The sequence below is a fragment of the Taurulus bubalis genome (genome assembly GCF_910589615.1).
Source record: "Taurulus bubalis genome assembly, chromosome: 18".
Lineage (NCBI taxonomy): Eukaryota > Metazoa > Chordata > Actinopteri > Perciformes > Cottidae > Taurulus > Taurulus bubalis.
Genome location: NC_136606.1, coordinates 11345812 through 11360238, shown reverse-complemented (window position 1 = coordinate 11360238; position 14427 = coordinate 11345812). Strand labels below are relative to the sequence as shown.

Here is a 14427-nt window from a genome sequence, read left to right as displayed (position 1 = left end):
TTGTTGTGTTTCATTATTATTAGTTGCTTTCCCAGTGTACATTGATGTGTCAATATGCGTATGTGCTTGTCTAGATTCTGAGAACTCTCTATGGTTTTGGAGATGCGATGCCCCTGCACCAACTACCGACTCTAGCAGACCCTCCAGCTCCCTCTCCACATCCAGCACCGTGGTTAGCAAAGCCCTTGTACCTTCAGACACTCACACACACGTCAGCTTGTGGGAAATAAACGGCTGCATTAAGTTAGGTAGATCCTCTGGACAACTATCTTCATGTTGTCTATTCCAGATAAGAGGTTCGGGGCCACACACCCCAAAGGGTCCCTCCCCATTGAGCGGCGCGGAAGATCCCCCTGCCAGCAGACTGATGACTCAAGGTACGAGTGCAGAGGGAGTGTGTCCATGGATACACATGCATTCACAGTAATAATAACACATGATGGTTTCCTTCTTCATACCATATACCATCATATTATTATCCTGAAGAAGCACAGAACCTCATTGTTTTTTAATTATTATTAAAAACAAACATTCGCCACACATTTATATCTTACATATACATACAAAAAAAAAAGTTTAACATTGCTCTGTATTTTATCTCAATGTAGTGTCTTAGATTCTGTGGTTACATCCAGACACAGTGTGAGAGCCACTATCTATTAGCTGTCTTTTGTTGTGCCTCACAGGCCAGAGTGACACAGACGCCAGCGACTCGGTGACCTCCCACGACTCCCGACAGGGCGAGACCTCGGCCCTGGAACCCATTGTCATGGTAACTCCCGACCTCCTGACAGCCCACTGCGGCCTGCTGGCTAACCTGCTGGCCATCCTGCCAGACTTCACCCTCACTGCCATCCAACACAACCAGCTCCTCCAAGCGCTGGCCAGGTAAGAGGCCACATGCTCAGACCGCATGAACGCACTCTCCAATGTGTTAATTGTGAATAAAACTCAGACTGGCTTTGTTGTATTCTCAGTATGAATTCCTTCCTGGTTCTGCTGCTGTAATGTTTTGTGTTTATTTGATTAAAACGAATAGTCTATTAATGGAAAAGTAATTCATTGTTTTAGTTGTTGATCAAAATATCAAACGTTTTGTGGTGGCAGAATGGTTTTGCAGTGTAAATAAGTCATGAAATCAACACTGAGCCCTAACCCTAGTTTTTATAATTATTAAAGATTATTTAAATACATATGTATATCAGCTGAGAATTAATGTTAATTGTGGCTCCAATCCCCTCTAGCTAGTTTCTTACAAACACATAATCTTTTCCTTCCTCTTCAGTCTGGTGGATATTGGGCCTATTGAGAAATGTCTGGCTGAGCTGAAGACACCCAACATCCTATCAGGGGAGAGAGAAGACATCAAGATCCAGGTGATGAACACTGTGATAGACAGTTCTGAAGAGTTTTTCAACTTTTTTTTGTTCTGACTTGAGCGTGGGTTGGAACCGTACAGGGCTTCAGTGCAGGTTGTCTGAGAGCACCTCCAGATTTTGGTGTGGGTGGAATACATTTATACTCAAAGTGTACCATTGTTTTTGCAGCTTGGAAAATTTGCTATTACCATAGAATAACTTATTCTCACTATACATCCATTTTCATATTTCCTCTAACCGTTGCTGCTCAATAAATGTGTGCAATCTGTTTGCATACTCAGTTAATTTGTAAAAATGTCTTCCTGTGTGACTGCGCGTTTCTAGTTTGCCATCCTACTTCAATTCCTGTCCAGCTTCTCCAAACTGCTGAGGTCATGTGTCATGGTGAGCAAGGAGCTGATTGGCCAGATGGACTTCCTGAAACAGCTGTTGACTACTCTGGTGGCAGTACTCATGCTGGATACCAAAGAATTAGGTCAGAGCCGTGTGTTAAATCCAAATGGATTCATTATTAGTTCAAAAGCTTTTCAATATGTTCCCTATCTAGTATTCTGTATGTCACAGTTATTGCTCCGAAAAACTATCAACACTGCTTCAAATGCAACTCCTATTCATACATGTATCCAGCTCTCCGTGCAGTACGTTCTACAGTGAGATTTGTGTGCGACTGTTTCCTGTCATCAAATTTGACTCAGTCTTTCCCTTTTTTAGATGCAGGTACCCGGGACGTGGTTTGTGTGTGCTGGGCAGACGTGTTTATGCTCCTGGCTACTCTGGTGAGGAGGGACAGCTCGGCAGCGTACCCATCTGTCTCTGCTGCGCTGGGGAGACGCTGGCGGACATTTGCAGGTACAGAGTCTCGTGTGTGTGTGTGTGTGTGTATGTGTGTGTGCATGAGTGTTTAAATATGTTAAAGAGAGTGAATGAAAGAGACTAAATTAAATATTCTGGTTCAGGCTGCTGAATTAGTTTATAATAATTTAGTATGGATAATTTTTCACTATTTATAATAATAGATTATTGTCTTTTTGGCAACATTTAGGTGTTTCATTTAATTTGGAGAGCCCACTAAGTTTTATGAATCAAGATCTTGATAAATTACATGAAATCTGGCTGTAAAATTATTTTTCTCCCCAATTTACAAAGAATAATAATCATCATTAGGGTAATTATGCTGATTGCAGTAAATCACTAAATTGTGCATTGTGCAGCTTTAATTCTGGTATTAAAAAAAAGCATCATTACTGTGTGTATTAACTTCCCTGAACAGATGCTGGGATAAGATAATTGCATCCTGTCCTTATACTACCTCTACTCCTCCTTCTCGTCTTCCTCTGTGATTAATGGCGCAGCAGGGAAATGTGATGAGTCCAGTAAAAGATGAATGCTGAGCCTTTGTGCTTGTATTTATGTCCGTGTGTACTTGTTTATGGCAGCTTGGTGTCTGCATACACATTCAAATGATCAGTGTGTTCCCCATCGGTGCATACTGCCTCAGTCATGGACAAATATCTGTCAGGGGATTTAGAGAATGGATTTGCCATTTTGTGTGCGTGTGTGTGTGTATTGCAGTGTCATTCATTGAAAGACCTTTTTATTTTCCCTGTGTGTCTGTAGGAACATTATCAGTGTGTGTGAATGACAAGTTCGCAGACCCTCTTCTCCACACAGTGGCTCTGCAGTTTCTCAGTACAATTTTCACAGTGGAGACAAATAGTCTGGGAGTAGAGGTCACGACCTCGGACTCTAAACATGCTCCGGCTTTGTCTGACATCGTAAATGGTCCCTCAGCCAGCCAGCTGTGTGAACTGTTACTGCAGGTACGTGGAGGTGGTGGGGCTCGTGGTAGTCCGTCTAAACCTTGATACACAGTAGAAATTAGAATTGTCTAAACTTGATTACTTTTCATACACAACAATGTATGTGCTCATGGCAAAGTTTCAAGAATTCGAAAATGTTGACGCCATCTTTTTTGAGCGTTTGCGATTATGTTTTTATGAATGAACACTATCTCCCTCCTTGACTGTTGGTGCCAGAGTTTTGATAAGAGGACCCTTCAGGACCCTTTGAAGAAGCTGACAGCCAGAGCTCTGATGGCACTGTTGGCCTGCAGTCCCACAGCTCAAAACCACGCAGCCAAAGGTAATTCCCCAATGCTCAGGATCTTATTTACTCTGAAAACTAAAAAATGTGTTATTAGCTTGTTGCCTGCTGGTTCCTCATACACAATAAAAGTTTCCAAAACACTAAATCTATCTTGTAAAACGACCATTATCAGAAGTTCAATCAAGTGTTCAAGTGATCAATTATAATTATAACTCTTCATTTAATGTGAAATGAACACTACAACATCCCACTCTGACTGTTTGTTTTTCTTTTTCTTAGCTGGTCTAATTGACAGCTGTGTTGAGCAAATGAAGCAAATTTACTCCCAGCTCCACCTGGAGTCCGTCCGACCCGGCAAGGCTTCCCACCGCAAAAAGGTGAGCAGAGACCGGCTGGAAATTTCTAGTCTCATCGTGTCTGTGCTGCCTGTGTTTTTCCCATTGCATAGAATAACAATCTTTGTTTTTGGACAAATATTATGAATATCTGTCAGTTTCGCAGCAGTTAGCCCAATTGTTGTTATGAGGCAGTGTTTTCAACATATTGGTCTTTGTTTTGTCTTTCTATATCATCAGGAAGAAGGCTATTTAAAGGAAGTCAAGCTGACTGTGGAGATCCTGCGGAATGCTCTTTACCGCAGCGATGAATGCAAAGTGAGCCTCTCTATCTGCCGTTATATTCTCCACTGCTAATGGTTTTTTAATGGGACCTCAGAGTACAAATGCTGTGCCTGGAAATGAGATCCACCTAAATGTGCATGGCCCTGCTAGCATCCTAGCAAGTTTAGCTTCTTAAACCCTGTAATGGCATTACTCACGGAGCATATTAGCTGGTTTTCATTTTCTAAGTGGCCTTTCATTGGTGGTTACCTGGGATTAAATAGCCAGGGAGGCTCTACTGCAGTATTTACTCTCCTCCCTGTGTGTTTTTCCTGTACATTTAGGAAAATAGTGAAACGGCTCCTGCCATCTGTGTTTGTGCTGTTGTATAAATCCGTAATCATGTACATGCCTGCATGTGGGTCTTAATATATGTGTGTGTGTGTGTGTGTGTGTGTGTGTGTGTGTGTGTGTGTGTGTGTGTGTGTGTGTGTGTGTGTGTGTGTGTGTGTGTGTGTGAAATCTATTTGTGTGTGTAGGTGGTGGCCACAGATGCTCGCCTAACACTGGCACTATATGCTCTTTGGCCTTGGCTACTATTGGATGACCCCACCATGGAGGCGGTGCTGGAGCTTCTCTGCGTCTATACGGCCAACTGCACCACAGGTCTGTGTGTCTGTCTGTGTGCAACTGTGTGTCTCATTTGTTTGTGTAGGCACTGTGCCTGGCCCGTGCCTGCCCATCGCCGCTGTTTGCAGTTAGCAATCTGACTTGAGTCACACACACTTTACACTAAGAGCCCCATTGTCCTCTCCAATGACCACTGAACAACATTGTTTCTCACTGTATAAGACCAGCGCCTGCTTGCCTGCTAGTCACAATGAGCACAGTGTCAGGATCCAGGGACCAGGCTGCATGGCTGCCTCACTATATGCACGCCAACGGGTTTCAGACCAGTGGGAGATGATGAGGGGAAGCACAAAGCATCTCTGTGTTGCCGGAGATATTGGTATTCCATCATGCAAATGTACGAGCTGTATATGTGGAAATCAGAATAGCAAAAGACTTGCAGAAAAGGCAAGATTCGTGGGGAGGAAACAGTAGGGAAATTTTACTTTGATTAAACGGCTCGTGGTCCCTTTGATCTGTTTGTGTATGATGTAGTTGTGCAATGGAAATCAGTTTCATCATTGAAGGAAAGGAAGTTTCATGTGCAACGCTTATGAACGTTTCTGAGAGTGTGTGTGTCTCTGTCTCCGTTTGATTGGCACCAGTTCCTCAGTGGGTGCATGTGCTCTGATCTACACACTCCCGCTTTAGACCCCACACAAGCTCAAACTGTGAGGCACCAGAAATCAGTGAAGTCGGGCACAGTATTTCCCTAAAGGTTAACTGAACAGCAGGTTGTGTTCAGGCTGCATGCAGCCAGCCTTAGTATTACACCATCCACCCTCAGGCTACCATTTCTTCTCCTGAGACTGCTACATTTCTATGGAATGTTTCATCTCCAGTCTACCTCCTTCATCCAAAGCTTTGTTTGCACTGCTAGTTCAAGTCAGATTGTTGTTTTCATCTGTGCCACACATATCTTTACAGATATTTTTGTATCAGCCCCAGAATGAGCTCACACAAACAAAACAAAAACCCCATCTTCTATAGAATGATCGTTAAAAAAAAATGGAGATTTGTAGCAGCAGTGGGAAAACCTTTGACTCACATCAGTGAGGCAGATCCATTATAAAGCAGACCTCCCTCGTCAATTCATTGATAGACAAGCTTTTTTGACAGGTATTGAAATAACCTGGGGCGAACATCAGCATACGCCTGTTGCTATATCTTACTATTCCAGGATTACCATAACCAACAAGCTGTCATGTTCTCCGATAAGCAACATCAATCAGGGTCAGACTATGTCTTGTCAAGCTTATCTTGAGTTTGTTATTTTCTGTATTTTGTATGGATTCAGCTGCAGCAATTAGTCAAGTCAGTTGTACTGATGCAGAAAGAGATATTGGTATGTTACCTATTTGTGTTTACATTTCTGAATGGCCAAGTTGAAAATAAATTGTAGCCATAAGGCTAAGTTCCCTCCCTGCCAGAGTCAAAGGAATGTGCTTTCATCACCAGTCACAGTTCGTTCATAATAATTGAAGATGAAAGTTAGAAAATAAAAAACGTTCACAGGCAAAGCGACCAGGTGAGGCTTTATTGCTTCCAAACTCGATTCAGTGTCTGTTATCTGGTGTCTCTCTCAGCAGCTTAGTCTTCATTGCGCTCACGAAGGTGAAGTTAATTCTGTCTCCGTACAATAATTCCACTCTTCATCATTTTTGTCATTTGGCTAGACGGCTTACAGCAAACCTGCTGTGCATGCAGTCATGCAGAGATGTTTTGGTATAGTGAGCAGACAGCCGTGCAGCCCGGCGGGTCAGTCTTTATTTTTGCGGGTGCCGGTGCTGCCGGCTGGACAGCTAGCTAGCTTTAAGATAAACAGTAAGAATCCACCAGTTCCAACAACATTTTGCTGAGTGTTAAACTTTAAAAAAAAATAGCTACCATAGCTGCTAACGGTAGGCTAATCGCACAGTATAATACAGAGTTAGCAGAGGAATATTAAGACTATTGGTTGGAAGGCAAATTTTCTGCACCCACAATCCACTGCACTGGGCGGGACCATTGCCCTTAGTTGCTGTTTGGGATGTCGGCACAAACATGTCAATCAGCAGTACTCTTGATTGGCTTCCTCGGGGATCGGGAGTATGGCATGTGAATGCAGTTGTGTCTGTTGGTGTGTGGGAGATGAAGATTGTTAAATGACTCAAATATATCAACAGTATGTATAAAATCTGAGTTATCTTTGCAACCTTGAACTTTGATCAAATACAAATAATCAGATTAATCAATAAAGTTGTTTTGTTCTTTTTGTCCTCCCAGCGTGCAGTTGTGTTTGTGGCGGTGGCCCCAGTGTTGCCCCAGGATCTAAAGGCTCCCTTAGTAACTCTCTGATGCACTCCATCATGAAGCTGGCCTCAGGGGTCGCCCCAGATAACAGCCCCGTCCAGAAGCTATCCTTCTGCCTCTTGGCTAACCTCGCCATGTCCCGCGACTGTAGATGCCTCCTGCAAAAGGTACAAGCCTGGTGCACAGTGCACACAACATGGGGGACAGTATTTATTGTACAAACATGTAGAGGTAAGTGTCTGATTGCAAAGTGACAGAAGCTTTGACTTAGTGATATTTTTTTAAATCAGTGAGATATGAAGAGCATCAGTTATTTCCCTAAATGAGGGATAACTTGTTTTAGAATATATCTGCTCAGATGAGCCAATTCAACAGCTTTTAGGTTCATGTAACAAATTTACAAGATAAGTGTGATATGCCGTGTTGCAAAGTAAAAATAAATGCAGGGTACTTGCTATAAATAAACATGTGCTTCTCTCGCACTTAGCCTCTCAGAAATCTCTCCCTCACACTCTGCTGGCTGGTGAAATATTTTCCAAACCAGGAAGCAGCTTTTAATGATCTGTCGACATGATGCTAAATCCCTGCTTGCTTTTTGTCATTCTCAGAATAATTTCCTGCAAGCCTTCCTGTCAGTGCCAATGCCCAAGGCGGGTGCTGTGAAGGCCACATCCATGGGTGGTGGTGGTGGTGGTGGTGGGGGATTACTGGGCCTGTGGCTGAGGCTGCTGGTCAGCCTCTCATTCGCAGAGGACGGCCAGCAGAGTATCTTTAGGGTGACCGGAGCCCTGGAACTGCTGGCAAACCTGGCACCGCACCGGCGCAACGCACTTCTCACCCTTCACAACGTCTGCTTCTGCCCTGCCAACAAGCCACATGTCATTGCCAATGGTATGGAAGGGGAGGAGGGGTTGGTTGTATTGATCTTAGTCAGGGTTATGAAAGGGAAAGAGGAGATTTGAACATGTTTTGCTTTTGTGAGAACAGACCACAGTGGGAGCGAAGATGCACCAAGGTGTGTGGCCATATTTCTGTTGTAAGCCAGTTGGTTTCTGGTTGGCAGTCTTATCATATACAAAACGTTATTGTTATCATCTTGATAATTAAATCTGCTCTGCGATCGCTCAGATTGAAGGGAGAAAAAAAAAGAATCAAAACACTGGATATTAAATAAGTAGTTCAACATTTCGGTAAACACATTCATTTAAATTAGTAGGAGGAATGCTAGAAGGTGTAAGAAGATTAATGATTCTCAGACACTTGGATGAACAGAGGAGAGGAAGTATAAAGATAGAGTGTGTCCCCCTCGTGCAATACAAGCTGTTGTTCCAGGTGGGTGTATTTTGGTTTTCCGTGATGACATTTCCTGTGTATATTGTGTAGTATGATTGTAATCAATGAATCATTTTGCAGGAAATGCGCGATATGACCACATTGCCATTGTAACATATCCACATGAATATCATTTATCATTTATTTGCACCGTAGGATATAAATATGTTGTGCTATATTGGTCAACAGTTTTCTATATGCTAATATTTGATTTGTTTTGATAACTATGAACCCTTTCAATAGTACTGTTGTCATATTGAATTAAAAGAATTATATTTTCAGCACATTGATGTTTTTCCGACAGTTGATGGATGCCGCTTATCTGCATTTATTTATTTCAGACAAAGCCGTGAAGGTGTTACTCTGCTGTCTGAGCAGCAAAGAGATGGAAACTCGCTCTATGGGAGCATCTGCACTTTGGGCGTTGCTCCAAAACAATCAGAGGGTACACGCGCACACGCACACGCACACGCACACACACACACACACACACACACACACACACACACACACACACACAGTTCCATTTTAGTGCCGGTGCATTTCACTGGCTGGTATTGAAGTTTGTTGGTGATGCATGTCAAATGATATCGTGGCGTGTCTTCATTCTGTCTGCTCCTCAAAATATATCCGCTTGAAATATTCATTGTCCTCTCACATACAGGGGAAATGACCAACGTTTTTTATCTCCTGATTATAAACTGAAAAAAAGAACGCTCATCTGCTTCCTAATCTGTCTTTGTAATTTTCCCTCAAAGGCAAAGACTACTTTGAAGTGTCCCTCTGTTCGATTGAGAATTGAGGAGGCGCGTACCATGTCTAAGAAGGGTATGCATTTATTCACTTTGATGAAGACACATGGGTACCTGCCCTTGTGCTGAATGTGAACATTAGGTTTGGCATTTCCTATTGTTTCACAATGTTTTTTTTCTACGAACCGCAGATGCAGAGAACAAGCAGGATCCTTTGAGTACCTACCTGCTGAAGTGCCTTGAAAACCTCTCCCAGCTGCTAAATAACTAATTGTATTTATGTTGTTTATATATTATTGTTTTGTATGATGTTTTATAATGATCATATATGAATAGATTCTGATATTAAAGTGCCATGTGGCAGATTTTAGCTGCTGTCTTGTATGGTCTGTTTTCACTGAGACAAACTAAAAACTAACAGCATACTTTGGTGTTTTTTAAATGCAATGATTTTGTTCAGGAAGTACACAAGTTGTGGCTTCAAAAACAGTCGTGGTTGGGGGGTGTTATGTTGCTGTTCACATACGACCACCTCAGGCGATAACCAAGAGAAGCGTCCGCAGACACTTAAAACATCGCGTTCACAGGAAACGACAGGAGGCTTGGTCGCTCTGTGAGGCTGTACTTAATCACGGGATGCATGAGGCTCATTGCCAATATCAGCATGTGAACATATTTGAAGAAAATGCGAGCATATGGATGTTCAGCAGGTGTAATGTTTATCATGTTCACCATCTCAATTTAGCTAGTTAGCGTGCTAACATTTGCAAATGAGCACTTAACACAAAGTGCAGATGAGGCTTATGTGAACGTCATCAGTTTTGCAGGCCACAATGGGGAAGCAGACATTCTGACCTCATGACAGGCGCCGGATGAAAGTTATTGCCAATTGTTATCTGGGGACCAGGCCAGTCTTTGCCAAATGTTGTGGCAATGTAGTGGAGGTATTTCAATAAAAATACACAAACGTGAACAAAAAAGTAATTTATCTTCAAGAAATTTTGAACATCAGTGGAACATTCCTTTAATTCATCCAATAGCTTTCAAAAGATGTGACTGACTGTCTTTCTTAGAAATCTTAAAAACATTACAAACTAAGCATCAATTTAGTTCATCATTCCCTTAAAAGATTTGCCCCCCTTTTTAATTACATGTTTAATGAAATGTCAAAAGAGCAAATTGAAGGATAGAAATGATTTCATGTAGGATGAAAATCTTGTTGTAGATTTCCAGGTCTATCTGAGGGGGCACATCGATAAAACTGAGAAAACGTCCGTATGGATCCCACCGTGCCACATTATGCCATGAGCCTGCCTCCCAGTCCCAGCTCTAGTGGTAAAGTGCCCCTCTGTGTGGAATGAGCCAACAGTGGGCTCCCATGAAGCGCCCCAGTTGCTCAAGTGTTCCCCTGTAGCCAGAGAGCTAGCAGGAAGTGCAGCTCTACTCGTCTCATCAATGCAGCTTTCATTCTCCCTCGGTGGGGCAAGATGGAAGCTGTACAAAAGGACTACTGGTACTTTGTGGTACTCATCTTTCTTCCTTTTCCTAAAGGTATGGAGTTGATATATATACATTTTAAAGTGTATACTAGATTCATGAGTAGTACTGTGTCAAAACATTTTTATTGAAAGTTGAAATTGGCATTCACTGTCTCGGTGGGCTAATCTGAAAAGTGAGTAATTTATCTAACTGCTTTTTTTATGTAGTTTCATCCCTTTTTAATCTTTCATTCAAAATCAGTAATTACAACTAAACATTCCTTTATTCCATTGTTTGTTTTGTTTTTTAAATTGGCAGCGAAGATGGGAAAGCTTGTTGTTAGTTTTGCAAGACATTATTATTCTAAACCTGCCAGAACTCTCCCAAGGGCATCAGTGGACTTGAAATCAATTGTCATTCAGCTCGGATAAAAGGCTTTGAAAACTGGGAAGCTTGAATCATCGACTGTTGTCAGTTGTGTTTCTGTGTGGTGGCTCAAATTAGCTAATTACCATTAACCGAGAGGTGGCCTCATAGCTATGAATGGCTCTGTTAATCTTCAAGGAGAGGGGTGTTTAGGGGGGGGACATGGCCTTTTTTTGCTCTGTAACATAGGTGTAAACATGATGTCTTAGTTTTACTTTTAGAACATACAAATTTAATAAATCCACTATAATATAATCCTACAAATTGTTATTATTGTAGGTGATTTACTGGTTTAATTTACATAGTTCTGCAGCTTTATCAGAGTCATGATTCTGTCTAGATTCTGATTTAACAGAAAAATGCACTTTATCCAGTCGCTGTCTCGCAGATGGAGGCCATGACGGTCCGCCTGGAGGAAGGGATGGTTCTCAACTGTTTGTGCCCCTGGGACGGAAACCTCAGCATGGTGTCCTGGAACAAAGTACCAGACAAGGATCCGGTAGCTGTTTTCCATCCAGAGTATGGAGTGTCCTTTTCTCACCAATACCGGGAGAGGATAGACTTCCTGAGGACCACGCCGATGGATGGAAGTATTTCCATGAGGAATGTAACGCACCAGGATATCGGGGTCTACCACTGCTCTGTTCAGACCTTCCCTCAAGGCCCCTGGACAAAGAACATTCAGGTGGAAGACTTAGGTAAAAGATGGCAGAAAATATTAAGGTGGAAATCTTTAATCACAATGCCCCGCTGGAGGATGTTGAAAATGAAACTTCATTGATTATTTCATTTCCTTGAGGCATTTAGATTTCTGTCTTTCTTTGACGAGCTATTTCCTGTGTGTCATCCCCCTTCCTGTGGTTACAGATGAGCCCCCAGAGGAAGTCAACGGCACAGAGACCCCCAGTCCAGAGGTGATCCAGACAGACACAGAGCTGGTGGCAGAGCCAAACAACAACCTGACCATCAGCTGTAACCACGAGCACAACGGCACCATTTACCAAGTCATTTTGGAGAAGATGCCGCACGGCCAGCCCTGGGGCATCATCGGAGTGTGTAAGAAGGTGGAGGGGGGCCTGGTGAGCGAGGACTACAGCGACAGGGGCAAAATCAGCTGTGCAGACAGTCTGGATGTCAGTCTGCACCTGACAGGTGTGGTGCAGGAAGATGGCGGTTTCTACCGCTGTAGCTTCAACACAGATGCAGGGTTGCAGACCACCACTGTGCTGCTCACTGTGCCCGCTCCAGGTACAACGACACACATCATGCAGTAGTTAAAATACACACACACATGTACATATATATATATATATATATATATATATATATATATATATATATATATATATATACTGTACGGTCGCATGGCTTGGGTGATGAATCGTTTCTCATAGTTTAAATGATTTATTTATAATTTAGCGAACTCCAACAGACTCACACCTGCTGAAACATAACATCCTGTGGCGCGTCTCTGAATACTGTTACGAGGGAGGTGTCTGCACACTACATGTATGCTTTGATGTGATCTGTGAGCAAAGTTGCTCACCACAAATACTTTCGTATCTTATTCATTATTATTTTCTCTCATTTGTAGGTGGATTCAGCCTGTCTGTGTACATGATGTACATTTACATCGGGGTTGGGGCTGCAGGGCTTCTTCTGCTCATTGCCATCATCATACTCGTATTGAAGCACAGGTAAGATGTATCTTCAGCAAGCAAAACATTGATTGTGTAAATATGGGGCTATTCATTGATAGATGTAATGTGTCATATGTCACATGGCAATTCATCCACAACTTCTAGCATCAAGGCGGGAAAGTCATGGGATCTGTTCAGGATTTATTATCTTGCACATATGAATATCTGAACTAAATGTCGTGCCAATCAAACAAGTAGGTGTTGAAATAGTAGATACTTTGACCCTCTAATGGTGCAGGATATGTATCAAATTGAATAGCAATCCGGTAGTTGTTGAGACATTTCACTAAATAAACAAATGTAATCTTTATGGTGGTGCGAGAGCACTGGTTCCAAAACTTTGAGGTTTAGAGATATATTATTGAGCAGATTTCTGTTTTCCTGTCCTGTTTCTCATCTCATGAGTCCTTGGATTGATCTCTCATCCTCTGGGGCTGATGAATGGAGAATGGGGGTTAGGGTTAAGGTCACCCTTACCATTTCATTGTAATTCATCCAATTGTTGTTGAGATATTTCAGTCCGAACCAAATCGGCGCACAGACTGACAGACACAATTTGACTCTTTCCTTTGATTATTGGTGCTTTCAGAAGAAAACTTATTAACTTTACACATTATCAAAGGGTTACATTTGAAATGTCCAACTCCTGAAAAATAATCCTGTTTTTGTTCTTTTCTTGCAACTTGTTTATTTGTGTCCAATAATCATCACAGGAAGAAGAACAGGAGAGAGGAGTACAGAGTCAAGCTGCACCCATCCCAGAGACAGGTGAGCCTCACATTAGTCATCATATCTACTCTTGTCTTCACGCTGGACACGTTTAAGGCCCTCCCTTACCTTCTCTGCAGACATGCACTCAATTATAAAACCGTTGCACTTTATTAAGCACATTCTGTCATCATGTAACTAGCTGCACTGTTTTTAGGCTTGCTGACTTAACTAATGCTGCTTTAAAACAACTCACAGTGTGACGCTTTTGGATAATGTATAAGAGCAGCTCAACAAGATGTCGGATGATAACTTCTTTAAAGTAATCCATATAGGACTTTTAATTTGACTTAATATAACTTAATTTAATACAATTTCTTAAGTCTTAATAAAAAAGGTAATTTTATATCATCATAAAAAGCACATTTCTGCCCAGACTGACATTTTACTTTTTGCGAAGCTCTATCATCTGTGACATTTCCTTGTCTAACACTTCATATACTAATAAAATCTACCTAATATTCACAGCCAAACCTCTATGAGAACATCTCTGTGTGTCCCAGGATGGCACAGAAGTCCAGGCAAATAAAGAATTGCCCGGTCTATGCCAACCTACAGTCTGTGCGATCACACAACACCAAACGTCAGCTTTGTGATAGATGAGCATAAATAAATATGATGGATCGTGTAATGTAAACGTGTAGTTCTTTCTTTCTTTCTACAAACAAAGCAGATTCATGTACACTTGTACAAATGTGCTATTTTCCCCATAAATCTACACTGACCAATCCATAATCGAAACATGAAAACATGTTTAAAAAAAAAATCTAAAACAGAGATTTGTCATTTAACGTTACATAAGTATTCAGACTCTTTGGGCTCCAAGTTGTGACCAGGTGCATCCTGTTTGCTCTAATTATCCCTGAGAGCGTCTAGAGCTTGATTGGAGTCCACCTGTGACTAATTGCATTGATTGGACATAGTT

At 41.9% G+C, this 14427-nt stretch overlaps 2 protein-coding genes across 2 annotated transcripts in view; both read left to right on the top strand.

Annotated features, from left to right (window-relative positions):
- The window catches only part of rttn (rotatin), a gene marked incomplete at its 5' end in the record, with an annotated part of 30010 nt that extends 20574 nt beyond the window's left edge, over positions 1–9436 (top strand). The window contains 16 exons of the mRNA XM_079234634.1: positions 75–172; positions 290–377; positions 687–888; positions 1286–1376; positions 1704–1854; positions 2091–2228; positions 2997–3199; positions 3416–3521; positions 3765–3862; positions 4061–4138; positions 4624–4750; positions 7019–7212; positions 7654–7936; positions 8719–8822; positions 9136–9205; positions 9321–9436. Of these exons, the coding sequence (XP_079090760.1) occupies positions 75–172; positions 290–377; positions 687–888; positions 1286–1376; positions 1704–1854; positions 2091–2228; positions 2997–3199; positions 3416–3521; positions 3765–3862; positions 4061–4138; positions 4624–4750; positions 7019–7212; positions 7654–7936; positions 8719–8822; positions 9136–9205; positions 9321–9400 (2111 nt within the window). The 3' untranslated portion in view covers positions 9401–9436. The remainder of the gene's footprint in view (positions 1–74; positions 173–289; positions 378–686; positions 889–1285; positions 1377–1703; positions 1855–2090; positions 2229–2996; positions 3200–3415; positions 3522–3764; positions 3863–4060; positions 4139–4623; positions 4751–7018; positions 7213–7653; positions 7937–8718; positions 8823–9135; positions 9206–9320) is intronic.
- Positions 9437–10591: 1155 nt separating this feature from the next.
- Positions 10592–14105, top strand: cd226 (CD226 molecule; the record flags this gene model as incomplete). Its single annotated transcript, XM_079234267.1, has 6 exons — positions 10592–10680; positions 11409–11732; positions 11902–12282; positions 12629–12731; positions 13448–13502; positions 13971–14105. The coding sequence occupies exons 1-6, from the start codon at positions 10617–10619 to the stop codon at positions 14103–14105; spliced, it is 1062 nt and encodes a 353-aa protein (XP_079090393.1). The 5' UTR covers positions 10592–10616.
- Positions 14106–14427: the final 322 nt, after the last annotated feature.